The 12,183-nt window shown below is 39.6% G+C and overlaps 2 protein-coding genes across 5 annotated transcripts in view; one reads left to right on the top strand and one right to left on the bottom strand.

Moving 5' to 3' along the window:
- The window catches only part of synj1 (synaptojanin 1), a 26,133-nt gene extending 22,481 nt beyond the window's left edge, over positions 1-3,652 (bottom strand). For 2 of the 4 annotated variants that reach the window (XM_035666008.1, XM_035666010.1), the window contains exons 1-5: positions 3,507-3,652; positions 2,365-2,526; positions 2,127-2,213; positions 1,401-1,668; positions 957-1,182 (exon numbers count right to left, since the gene is read on the bottom strand). In XM_035666008.1, coding sequence (XP_035521901.1) covers positions 957-1,182; positions 1,401-1,668; positions 2,127-2,213; positions 2,365-2,488 — 705 coding nt within the window. In that variant the 5' untranslated portion in view covers positions 2,489-2,526; positions 3,507-3,652. The remainder of the gene's footprint in view (positions 1-956; positions 1,183-1,400; positions 1,669-2,126; positions 2,214-2,364; positions 2,527-3,506) is intronic. The other 2 variants (XM_035666011.1, XM_035666009.1) reach the window with 1 other exon arrangement.
- A 96-nt stretch (positions 3,653-3,748) lies between these two features.
- On the top strand, positions 3,749-10,867 carry slc46a3 (solute carrier family 46 member 3). The gene is made up of 6 exons (XM_035666012.1): positions 3,749-3,994; positions 4,550-4,765; positions 5,851-6,727; positions 7,541-7,624; positions 7,867-8,023; positions 10,107-10,867. The coding sequence occupies exons 2-6, from the start codon at positions 4,574-4,576 to the stop codon at positions 10,222-10,224; spliced, it is 1,428 nt and encodes a 475-aa protein (XP_035521905.1). The 5' UTR covers positions 3,749-3,994; positions 4,550-4,573; the 3' UTR covers positions 10,225-10,867.
- Positions 10,868-12,183: the final 1,316 nt, after the last annotated feature.

Here is a 12,183-nt window from a genome sequence, read left to right as displayed (position 1 = left end):
TCATCATCATCATCATCATCATGCTGGTTTTCCTAGAAGTTTTAATGTCAACTATGCATCTATAATTATCAATAACAGTTTCATTTTACAGTGACGGCACAAAATGCTGGAGCAACAGTGTTTCACTCAAAGGCTGCACCAGCTTTGCTCCTGAACAGTCAATAGTTAACCAGTGTTTACATAGACTGTATTAACCAAGGTCATGTGACTCTATAGACAAATGTATGATGTTAAAAAAGGCCAGTACCGCTTCGACTATTCCACCGATAATTTATTGACGGCATGCACTAAGCAACTAACATCACAAAGCTTCATACTGCACAGTCCTACAACACATGGAAAGGCAAAGAACTAACTTTGTGCAATGACATTCAAATTCCACACTAAACTATTCTTCAGCCAATACGCCAAACATCATCCTTGTTTCTGACAACTTGGTGGAAATCCCACAACATCACAAACCTCCATTAGTTTCAGACTTTCAGACTCAATATCTCCACTACCATCCGTACCATCAGTAAACTGGCAACAAGATCTATCTATCAAACCCAATGACGTCGTCTTCTGAATGACTACCAACAGTAATATACAGCTCATACCGTACAAGGTAATCCAAAAAGTGCACGTCAGTGGGCAAAACATTTTGGGATTGGCACACCCTGAAACCTGCCCTAACTGCACACAAAACACCCCTGACACAGACACTACACTGTACAGCACTGCAATGCACATTTAGAAACTGATGCAACTACAGTATCAAACTGATTAATACCATAGTTGCATCAGTTTCTATATGCCCCGCTTTGTATTGTACTGTAGAGCATTGCCATGCACAGAGCATACAGAAACGAATGCAACTACGGTATCAAACTGATTGCTTTTATCACCAGCTTTTATCATAGCACCTCTTAAACCAGAAGAGAGATTCAAACGAACTGTCAAAAGATCTCAGTCACCTGTTCAGTCTCCACAAAGTTGGCCACTTGTCCATCGTCATTTGTTCCTCGAACGTTGAATCGCGTGCCGGCTCGCTCTGAGCTGAGGCGGGAGAAGATGCAGGCCTTGGCCTGTTTGTGCCCTGCATAGATGGTCCTGATCTCCACACCCCCACACATCAGCCTCAACAGCCAGTCATCACAGTTTACTCCATAATGTTTCAGGTGCAGGTGCAGAGACTGGTTCCTATTGATTCACGACATCAAAACAGACACAAAAGAAAACACACAAACAAATTCAGTGTGAGCCGTGAATTTTCACACCTTAGTTGCAAATCACAGTCCTATCGCACATTCATTAGAAACTATTACACCACCGCACAAGGCTGCGCAGATAGTTCATATACCAAACCTGCCTATTAGTCTTCTTATAACATAGGAACAGTAATAACTTCAGGGTCTTACCAAAAGAAGCGGTTATCTGTAGTGTCTTCGAGGATCCTGCGATGCGCATTGAGACTGAGGTCCATGCTGACTCCAGTGGAAGACCAGGCAAAATAGAAGTGTCCTGAGTTTAGGACCTTTCGCACCTCAGCGATCCGGTCCTCATCTCCTGGATCATTCTTCAGCGATATAAAGTCTGTCTGTGTGACCCTGAAAACCTCAGAATCCTGCACCTTCCCCACAGAGCTGCATCCTGTCACAACCACCAGACTGTGGAGCATAGAGTCACCTAAAGAAGAAAGGTTGAGTTAAAGCTAGCTGTCGTGTATCAGCGTTTGCTTCGCTTGCTGCGGCGGCAAAAAGGGATGATGAGAATGAAAACTTTATATATGGTGGATTGTAAAAGCACTGCATTAAGGAAAGACACAATAAAACATGAAGCCTTTTAAGAACTGGACATGAAATAGTTAATCAAACTTTGGTGCCACTCCTTTATAGGAAATTACCAGCCAGTCAAATCTCAGCCATCTCTAAGACTGAGCTTTAATCTTTTACACCGCATTTTCCTTGTTGTGATACCAAGAGCCTTCAAGGTCATGTAGAGGAGAAAGCAGCTTAGAAGTAGGCAGCAACAGGACTGCAAACCTCCACAGTCACACAAGAACTCAGGAGGTCAGAATGTGGACGGGATCCAAGAAATGTCTGCAATAGGGAGCAATCGATACATAAGATGATTGTGTAGCTCACCCAGGTTTAGGCGGAGGACGCCCAGTATCCCATAGGCATCAACAATCTTGCTGTATGTGTTTTTAATGGCCTCCTTCTCTGCCGCCGCTGGAGACAAAAGCAACACAAAGTCATAAAAATATCACTAATACTCTACGTCCATTACTTGATAGTCAACGTGTGTCTTATAGCTACATTTCCTTTGTGGCATCTTTATTTGGAGAGTTTAATCTCAGCGCAAACGAACAAAACGCCTTACACAGAACAGCAACAGCCCCCGATTCGAACATGAGGCATTCTTCCCTGGTCCTAGTTTCCACTATGACACTGTAGGGGGGTGGATCCAGCTTGTGGTAAATGCGATATCCCTTGCTGAAGGCCATTGTTGATCCAAGATGAAAAAAAAAAACTATATTATGACCTGTAAACCAAGAAGAATGAATGACAGCAGATCAGAAGAGAGGCATTATCCAATCAGACACAACATCTGTAATTTGAAGGCTACTGCAGAGTATGGTGCACTATTTATTATTGCTGGAGAGGCTTGCTTTTTTACGATGCATGGATCAAAAATCGACTTATTAGATTCTGTATAGCTGACACAAATACGTAATATCAAACACGGGACGAAAAGGCATCATAAAAACTAAATGTAGATAAATGTACAGCACTCTGACTGTAGATAATACAACATTTGGGTTTAAATGTGTCCAATCAATCAAGAAAATCCTGTCCTAATACTCGGCAATAACGTTTCACACTGCGCGATCCAGATTGACGAGAGGACTTGAATTGCGAAATTAGAAAGCCTTGGGTCAACACACTACCAATGGCGGGCACGGATACGGCCCACAGCTATGACAAACTAATCTTAGTTTAAACTGAATATCGCAGGTAGCTGGAGATTATGGGCAGCAGCAGCAGCAGCAGCAGTAGTCCTGTGAGCGATAACGTTAGGCCGACTGAAACATCATCCTGACACGGACAGTCACGACTCTGTAGTGCAACTGCAGCAGGCGAAGCTAACGTGCAACTTACCCGACAGCTAGCGTTAACGCGATGGGAAACAATTAAAACAAAACGAGGGAGATACATTGAACGGCGAAAAACAGGCTGCGGTTTTCTCGCGTATCTTACGCTAGCTGGCATCGTTAGCTAAGTTAGCTTAATTAATCACAGGCATAGCTATGATTCGCTAACGCTAGCTGACAATATTGTGATAGGTGGTTACTAACCTGCACGTCCGGGATGTTAAGCTGACATTTACTAATACGTACATTTGAGCGACTCGGTCGTGTAAAACATATAAACCCGTGCAGACGTTTTCAGTACAGGCTTCGTCTTTAAAATTGGAGGTTAGATTTAAATTACAGAGAGGAAGGGCTGTGGATTTCGTCTTACCGTGTCCCCCCGCCGGGTTGTAACTCCGCTGTCACAACAAAATCCTTCCCGGTGTGTTGGCAGAATGGTACATTCCGACGCAAAGCACGCCTACCTCACGTTACCGTAATGCCTAGTGAAACGATGGCGTGCCTTTTTGTACAAAGATAAACGGAAGCAGATAGTGTAAATAAATATGTCGCAAGCTAAACCCAAAGAATGTCCCTCATAGGTATTTTAAATACACTTGTATGTGCGATAAGGGGCCTGTTACAAAACGTCCCAAACTGTCCGCCCGCTTCACTCTTTGACTGACAGTTCTTCCGTCGAATAAACGCGGCCTTGAAAGACGGCTGTCCAATCGCATGCGGCGAGGGGCGGGACCCCGGCTTTTCACAACAACCCCACTACGTCTTTATAAAACAAGAGCACCGAGCGACCTCAGAAACAGAATGTTTCACCGGGGTCACTTTATTGATTAAAACATGATCCAAGTGACCATCTAAAAGGTAGGTTCTTGTGAACATCCTATGAGAAAAATAACGCTAAGCTGTGTAAGTCTCTTACATTGCCTGTTATCTAAATATTTAGCTAGCCTAGCTCATCCTACAGCATACCGTAGTCACAACAAACAAAATGTACATTTTTTATCTTATATTCCACTTTATGTTTCAAACTGTCAGAAAATGTTGGATCGATATTGTAGTGCAATCTTTTGAACCCTCGATTATTCTCAGAAGAACCAAACAAATATTATCTGTACCTCCACGTAGACCTTAGTCTTATGACTTGAATCACTTTTGTGCTCTATAAAGTAGAACTGTGGATGTCTTCCTGCACAGTGTACCTGCATGTTGAAGTGAAGGGTTGAAGGTTAAACTTGCAACAACAGAATTATCTTTATGGAGCTTTTCAATATTCTAAATTTGTTTTAAACTGTAGTATAAAAGTCTAATTCATACACTGCCATATGTTTTTGTTTTTATTCCACCTCATATCAGTTGAACTGTATTTTAACCCTATTATCTGCCTCTCTAAATGTATTCTCTTCATCTCTTTTTCAGGGAATACTGCTGCAGCTCCTCACAATGAAGGGTCTTTTCCTCGTGGAGCCTGTGGTGGCTCTGTACGCTTTCTCCAGTTTTCTCATCTATCCACTTTTGCAGCAGTATGTGTACCGAAGGCTCTGGCAGCAACTAACAAACACCACATACCCTACCTCGGACAACACCTCCAGGTGTGCAGCAAACGGCAGCAGCAACCATTCAAGCTATCATGAGGTTAGTCATGAATTACTGGATGGAAAAAATAGTTACTTTAAGTAATTCAAGGCACAAGGAGGATTCTTAGTTACAAATATTTTATATTTTTTGCTACTTTAAGTTTTAATAAACAAATGAATATACTCTAGTATTTGCCTGTGTAACATTTTCGGTATAACAAGTACTGGAACTTTGTAAGGGTATTAATACTGTGAATATTATTTGAAAACTATTTTTAGAGACAGAGGGAAAAAAATGCCTGTTTTTCTTTTTGTTATCTGCCTACTACTTTTTTAAGCATGTGACGCTGACTCAGACATAGTTGTGTCATGTTTTTTTGTGTGTTTTGTTGAAAGCAATGTCTTATTGACATGTCATGAGTTCTTCCTCAACTGCAGGTTGTCTCAGCAAATCTCCCTGTGTGTTCAACCTTTAGTGTCATGACTCAGCAATAATATTCCTATAATCCTTTAGGATTCACTCTTGCAACACAGCTTATGTAAAAAGAACTGATTCAGCTTCTTCACCGCAAGGTGATATGAAAGGGAGACCTGTGACTAAAGTTTACTGTTCTAAACCTGCACTGACGCTGACTGACATACGCTAGTAGCAACACTTTTTCTCAAGAGTGATAATCTTATTAAATTATAATTTCAGACCACATGATGACTTACTAATGTGCAGCAATTAATTCTACTGTATTATAAGAGGGATTTAGAAGAAATGTTCTGCTGCAAAAGGTATTAGTGATGTTTAATTTGATTATGTATTCATGGAAGAATGGAACAAGGAAGTGAAAGCGAACACACTGATCCTTTGTCTGAAAATAGCCACTCCTGCACCTGTTATACTGTAGAAAGCTTTGTTTCTTTCGGGCCTGAATAGGAAGACCTTTTGCAAAATGCACAAAATGGAAGTGCTTTAATTTTGTGTTGGTTTCATGACTTTAAATGTCTCTGTTTAACTTGTGTTGTTTGCAGGATAATTGCCAGCATGAGGGCAGTTATTTTGTCTGAGGCCTGCTATTATGGCTGAATACAGAGAGTCCAGTGTCAGTCCATGATTTTCAGGCTTAACCATGCTCTCTCTTTCTGTGTTTCCAGGAGGTACAGAGGCAGGCCTCTCTCTTCTCCCTTTACACAGAGGTCTTCTCCACAATCCCCTCTTTGGTTGTCACTCTCATGCTTGTGGCCTATAGTGACCGGGGAGGACGCAAGATCACAATCATCATGCCTCTGATTGGCACATTGATCTACACCTTGACCTTTCTGGTGGTGTCCTTCTTTGAACTCAACGTTTACTTGCTCATTGGCTCGTCGCTTCTCAGTTCTCTGTTTGGCGGCATAGGGACATTTCTGGGGGGCTGTTTTGCCTACATAGCAGACTTGTGTGAGGATGATCGTCAGAAGACACAACGCATGGCTGGAGTGGACATGATGATTGGGCTTTTGTCTGGGGTGGCCTCAATATCGACAGGCTACTTTCTGAGAGCTGCAGGCTTTAATTGGCCCTTCGTAACCTCTGCGTTGTGTCAGTGTTTGATCCTACTCTATGCAATATTCATCCTAGAAGAGACTGTGAAGAAGGCTCCCACGGATGCCGTTAGTCCAGATGGGTCTCCTCAGCACTCGGCCTTGAAACAGATGATCTTTGGGGTCTACAAGATGTTTGTAGGGGCCAGGTGTAAAACTCTGTTGATTCTCCTAATACTCATTTTCACCAGCTTCTCCTTTGCCTATGTGGGTGGGATATCCTTGATGACACTATATGAGCTCAATGAGCCACTGTGCTGGACTGGGATTTTGATTGGCTACGGCTCAGCACTGTCCACCACTGTGTTCCTGACCAGTTTTGTGGGAGTGTCAGCGTTCACGTACTGTGGTGTGCCACAGCTGCTCATTGTCCTGATGGGGATCCTGTCCGTCATATCGGGCATGATCCTGTTGGCGTTTACTAAGACCACTTTAATGATGTTTATAGGTGAGAAAGATTTCCCTAACAACTGTGCTGCTTTAACCAATAGTGTGCAATATTTTTGAATGTCCTCCTCAGTAAAAGAAATTTCACCAAAGCCAAGTCAAGGTCAAGTATGGGCAGAAATTGAATTTAAACCTGTACCTGGTTTACTTTTTGCTTGTCCTGTTTTCAGAGAAGTTCAGTAATGTTAAATAGTTTGACGAGATCAATGGAAATTGTGTTATGCACAGGATTTGTTGCCTCATAGCCATGTTGAATAACTAATATGCTTTGGTGTTGCTAACGATCATGTAGATAATATAATACTAATATCACTGGTTATGTGGCCCTTTTCCAATATATTATATAGCGCTCTAAAAATAAATGGCTGTCAAAACACAGGACATATAATTAAAATTAAAAAAAGGCCACATTTTAGCTGTAATATAAAACAGTAAATTACACAAATAAACAGTACAGGCTAGTTGCACAGTTTACTGATTGACAGAACCTACCTTTCCTACCACATTTACAAGGTGTAGCAATGTTACAAGAGACTCTTTTGTATTTTATTAGATTATTGTATTGTAAGCCGATAAGACAGTATGTTTATGATATATTATCACTGCATTGTTTATTTTAAATGTCATGTAGCCATTGTCACTTTCATATGTTTGTTCATATTTTCTGCAAACACCTTAAACAACTTTGACTATGAATTTTCTTTAATAATGTATTCATGTATGAAATATATGTATTTTGCAATTTGATTTGATTATAGTCCTTGCATTATGATGTATAATATAATTTCTGTCGTCTGTTATTTGTTTTCCACAGTGAGGGTGCCATTGCTTCTGGCTATCATGCCTTTCCCTGTTCTGCGCTCCATGATGTCAAAGATCATCTCAAAGTCTGAGCAGGGTGAGTGGGTTTAGGGCTTTACAGGAGCCACAGAACCGTGTCTGTGTGTTTGTAGAGTCAGAGTCCAATGAAGACATGCCTGTCCAAGCAACTTCATGATGCACTTGAAAACAAAGCACTCCAAGTTTCTGTTCCTTTGAGCAAAGGGCAATCTTGGGCCTAAACTGATTACAGGCATATCCTGTTGATAGTCATCACTTCTTAAAAAATGTTTTTCTACTCTGCTCTGTGTGTTTTTGCAGGAGCCCTGTTTGCCTGTCTTTCATTTATGGATAGTTTAACTTACAATGTATCAAGCGCAGTCTTCAACAGTGTGTATGCTGTTACGGTAGCTTGGTACCCTGGCTTCATCTTCCTGTTGTCTGCAGGACTCTGTGTCATCCCTTTGTCTATCCTAGGGTAAGTTCATCTTGTTGCCAATGTAGATGACACAACACAGTCAGTGAAACATGCTGTTCGTCTTGGTGCTGTGAAAACTAGAGGGAGAACCTTTTCATGTTGGGCTTGTTTGATGTCAGAATTTGTTATATTGTTTAGAAAGTATTCTACCCAAAGTTATTTGTTAATTCTACAATAAAAACATAGCTTTTTATTCACAGTTTGTGCTGTGTAGATATGCTTCAGATATAGAGCTGTACTCTGTGGATAAGGTTTCATTACAGACACCTCTTTTTTCTGCTAAGTCACTGTTTGCCAGTTTTGCTTGACTACATAACAGAAAAAGGCTTTACTTGATTTGGCCCAGAACTGTGCTTGAAATTAAGGATGTCCTGTTGTGGGGACACAAAGATACAATGCTGCCAACTTGGTGTCTTTTTTGCTAGATTAAGCAACTTTTTAGACCCTCTTAGTTTCTTTATTTCTAAAACTAGACCAGCGACAAATTTACTGACTTATTCACACCATCAGGGAATGTTAAATGTATTGAAATATATAATGTAATTCATTCCATGCATAGTGCTTGTAGTTGCAGTCCACGGCTCTTCTGCTAACAGCGCAGGGGTCTCTCCCTCTCCTCTTGCGCCATGCACTGGTATTCAGTTAGTGTGGCATGTGGGTCACGTTTGACCCTCACTATCACTCTTTCTCTCTTTCTCTCACTCTGGATTAGGGTGTTCTTATAGCTTAGCCTATATGTAAATAGAAAGTTTGAGCTTTCTAAATATTTAAACAGTTGGTTTTTATCTTCCTCTGCCATTTGTAGACTTAAATGAATATAAATTTAAATATATGATGTCACTGTAGGGAGTTTGTGATTATTTGGTTAAATAATAATAATAATGTTTAAAGTGTGTCTATGTAAATTTCCATCAGGTTTGCATTTACACTACAGTTTGCATTGATGCATTTATTGATCAAACAATGACTAGAAGAATAATGAAAAAACAAAGGATGATTCTAGTTTTTTATTCATATAAAAGTAAGCAGAACATCCCTGGCGGACCAGAGTGAGTCAGTGAAGTGATACGAGTTACTGAAACAAATTTATTAAACAATATTCATAATGATGCATTAAAAAGAAGTACTTCAATTTGGGACAATGGTTGGTTGTTAAGTCAAAAGTTGAAAGTAGAATTTGAAAAGTTGGACGGTCGGACACTGTGGATAAAAGTTAATTTTATGTCATGAAAACAAGAAGAACCAGTTCCTCATTCCTATAGTCACATCCAGCTTCCTTCACCAAACTGTTTTCCTCTTCATATAATAACATAAATCTTTGACATGTGCATTATGTCTTCTCTTTTATATTTTGACCAATACACCATCAACATTGTTATGTAGAAAATATATAAGAAAGGTCATAAGCTACATGGTACACTGTGTTTTTACATTTGTCTTGTTACACTGGGTTGACAAAGTAGTGCTGCTAAGTCAGTCTGGGAGGTGTAGTGTGAAACATTAAACTACTTGAGCAATCCACCTCTGTCACAAGCACTTCTGCTTCGGTTACATAGTGAATAGTGAGGTAAAATAACAAAGAAACTGGTTCAGCAATCTCAGTCTAACCTCTAAGGCTAGCATAGGCTCTACAAAGCAATCCCTAATGGCAACACATTATTTTGTAGTTCGCTGTGTAAACTACAGTTTTAAAATTGAAATCTGTACTGTATGTTGCAGCCACTTTTAGGAGTACATTGCAACTGCCTTTATTCTGTATGTTCAGTACTCTTTTAGCTAAAAGGAACTACTTGTAATTTCCCAATTCCACAAAACTGAACTGCATCTTTTACTGTTTGTGTATGCACCAGGTGGTAACTTGGTACATGTGAATGAAAAAAACAAGACATTTCTTGTTCCAATTGAGAGTTGTTTCCTGTTTCTCGAAACATCAGAGACTTAAAATGGAAATGGAAATGTTACTACGTCAGACACGCTGATGCAGGTTTGAACAAAGAAGCTATGTTAAAACTGCTGACAGTTACCCAGTTTAGTTGGAATTGGTAGAGACAGTAATGTATCACATGTCTTATGCCTGTTTCAGGGTGGTGGGTCTGATCGGAGTGGATGTTCCCAAAGAGGTAAAAGATCCAGAGCCTATTCTCTCAGAGGAGGAGGATCCTGCTGTAGATCAGAACGACAAGAGCCCTCTTGTTTGCTGAGCCACATTGACTCACAACTCACCAGCACTTTGTTCCGTTTCTTTATATAGTCTATTATTCTAAGATACTTTTTTTCAAAAGTACCTCAGTTGCTGTTAGTTTCAAAAGTTAATAATACAGGTTACAGAGTCATCTCTAAGCTTTTTTGGTGTGGTTGTTTGTGTGGATGATAAGTGATGTGCTTTCAATATTACAATTAAGAATGCTGTGTGAGACATTACTAACACATTCAAAAAGAGTTTGTGTTTTTATACAGTTTTACAGTGTGATATGATCTGCTATTTTAAGAACCAGTTATGTTTCAGTTATGCAAACTGATTCTGAAATACCCTTTGTCTCTCCTTTTTATATGTAATATAACACAAATTGTGTTTACTATATAACGTTGTTCTTAGCTTTCAAACAAATCTACAATTTAGATGCATTTTATTCACTAAGTGATGTAAAAATAAGCAAATATTACAGTATATATGTGATTTTAAAGAATATCAAACTGATCAAACCAGTGAAGCAAGTAAGACTGAACACAGAGTAAGGACAGCATTACAACAAACAACAACATTAATGACAGTAATGATCAGATTAATTTTTTATATGTGTGGGTGTTGCGGTGCTGTTGTGTGTGTGTTTGTGTTGTGTGTGTGTGTGTTGGTTGTGAACATTTTTAAATTTAAAACCAGGGATGAATTTTTCCCAGGTTGATATGTGACCCTTGCCATAAGATTTGTTTGTTTTATGGGGAGATATGAATCTGTTTTTGACTCAGGAGTTTACTATCTGTGTGGTTACTTGAGTTTATTGTTCTTTTGTGATTCAATTCCAAATGTTTTAATGTGTTTTAAAGTGGAAACAAATCAGTGAATTCCTCTGACACTGTCCCAAAGAAGACAAACCATTAGGAAGAATAGTTTTTGCTGTTGGGAGAACACTCTCTTCATGTTTGTCTTCCTGTTGCTCGCTAACTAATGGAGACTGGACAGCAATAACGTGATCAAGTATTGTAAAGGACCTTTCCTTAAATACTTGTCAACCATAAAGGGAATAAAATCCATCAAGCCAGATTTGAGTATTCAGGGACGCAATCAGGTTCACAATCACAATTGTCAGACAAAAGTGTAGAACTCTGAATTGTGTCAACATCTCTGATTTGTTCAGTGATTCAAACAGACTGAAGGAAGTTAATTTTGTTGTCACATGACTCACTTCAGATGTAACTATATTAAGAGTGTATGACTGCATCAATTTTCAAGTCTCTAGATTTCTAGTCACAGGTTCACGTCAGTTGCAACAACATATGAGTCTTTCATGCTCATTTGTCTGTGAAGTGGTGGGTGTGGGCTTGACTCTTATGTAAATCTGCATTCTGAGTCACAATACTGGCATGTATTAATATATCCATGTCCGCGTGAAAGAATAAATCCAAATCTTCTTAAACAGAACTGCCTCTGTTTGACCACTAGGTGTCACTCTTGTCATTCTTACAGCCACACTAACACTGATATTATCATTAACATCATAGATATACCCATACCAGCTGACATGGAAATAAAGGAATGGTGTTAAGATCTGTCTTGTTTCCATCCATTGTGCTGTCTTTCAAAAAATTAAATCACCTACAAATGAAGGTGTCAATCTTCTATGTATACACTCCCTATTATGCATGCTAAAGTGTACTCTAGAGGATCTACTGGCAGAAATAAAATATAATATGTAAATATAATAATATAACTATGTTTTCATTTGTGTATAATCACCTGAAAATATCTGTTACGTTTTTGTTAACTTAGAATAAGCCTTTTATATATATATACTGGTGCTGCCGGTCGCTTTCAATGGGGTCCGCCATGTTGAACCACCATTTGTACCATGTTTGTACAGTAGCCCAGAAGGGACAAACCAAACAATGGCATCAGATAGGGGCGTTCACAGGTCCACCCTAGTTTCTCCTGCCTCTTCTGC

This window comes from Morone saxatilis, unplaced genomic scaffold (assembly GCF_004916995.1).
Source record: "Morone saxatilis isolate NCDOM2014 unplaced genomic scaffold, NCSU_SB_2.0 Contig20, whole genome shotgun sequence".
In the NCBI taxonomy this organism is placed as follows: domain Eukaryota; kingdom Metazoa; phylum Chordata; class Actinopteri; family Moronidae; genus Morone; species Morone saxatilis.
This window is presented reverse-complemented; position numbering and strand designations above follow the sequence as displayed.

Coding starts and splice junctions, on each gene's coding strand:
- slc46a3 (XM_035666012.1), top strand. CDS start 4,574: ATGAAGGGTCTTTTCCTCGTGGAGCCTGTGGTGGCTCTGTACGCTTTC. Junction 4,766..5,850: donor ACCATTCAAGCTATCATGAG/GTTAGTCATGAA, acceptor CTGTGTTTCCAG/GAGGTACAGAGGCAGGCCTC. Junction 6,728..7,540: donor CACTTTAATGATGTTTATAG/GTGAGAAAGATT, acceptor TGTTTTCCACAG/TGAGGGTGCCATTGCTTCTG.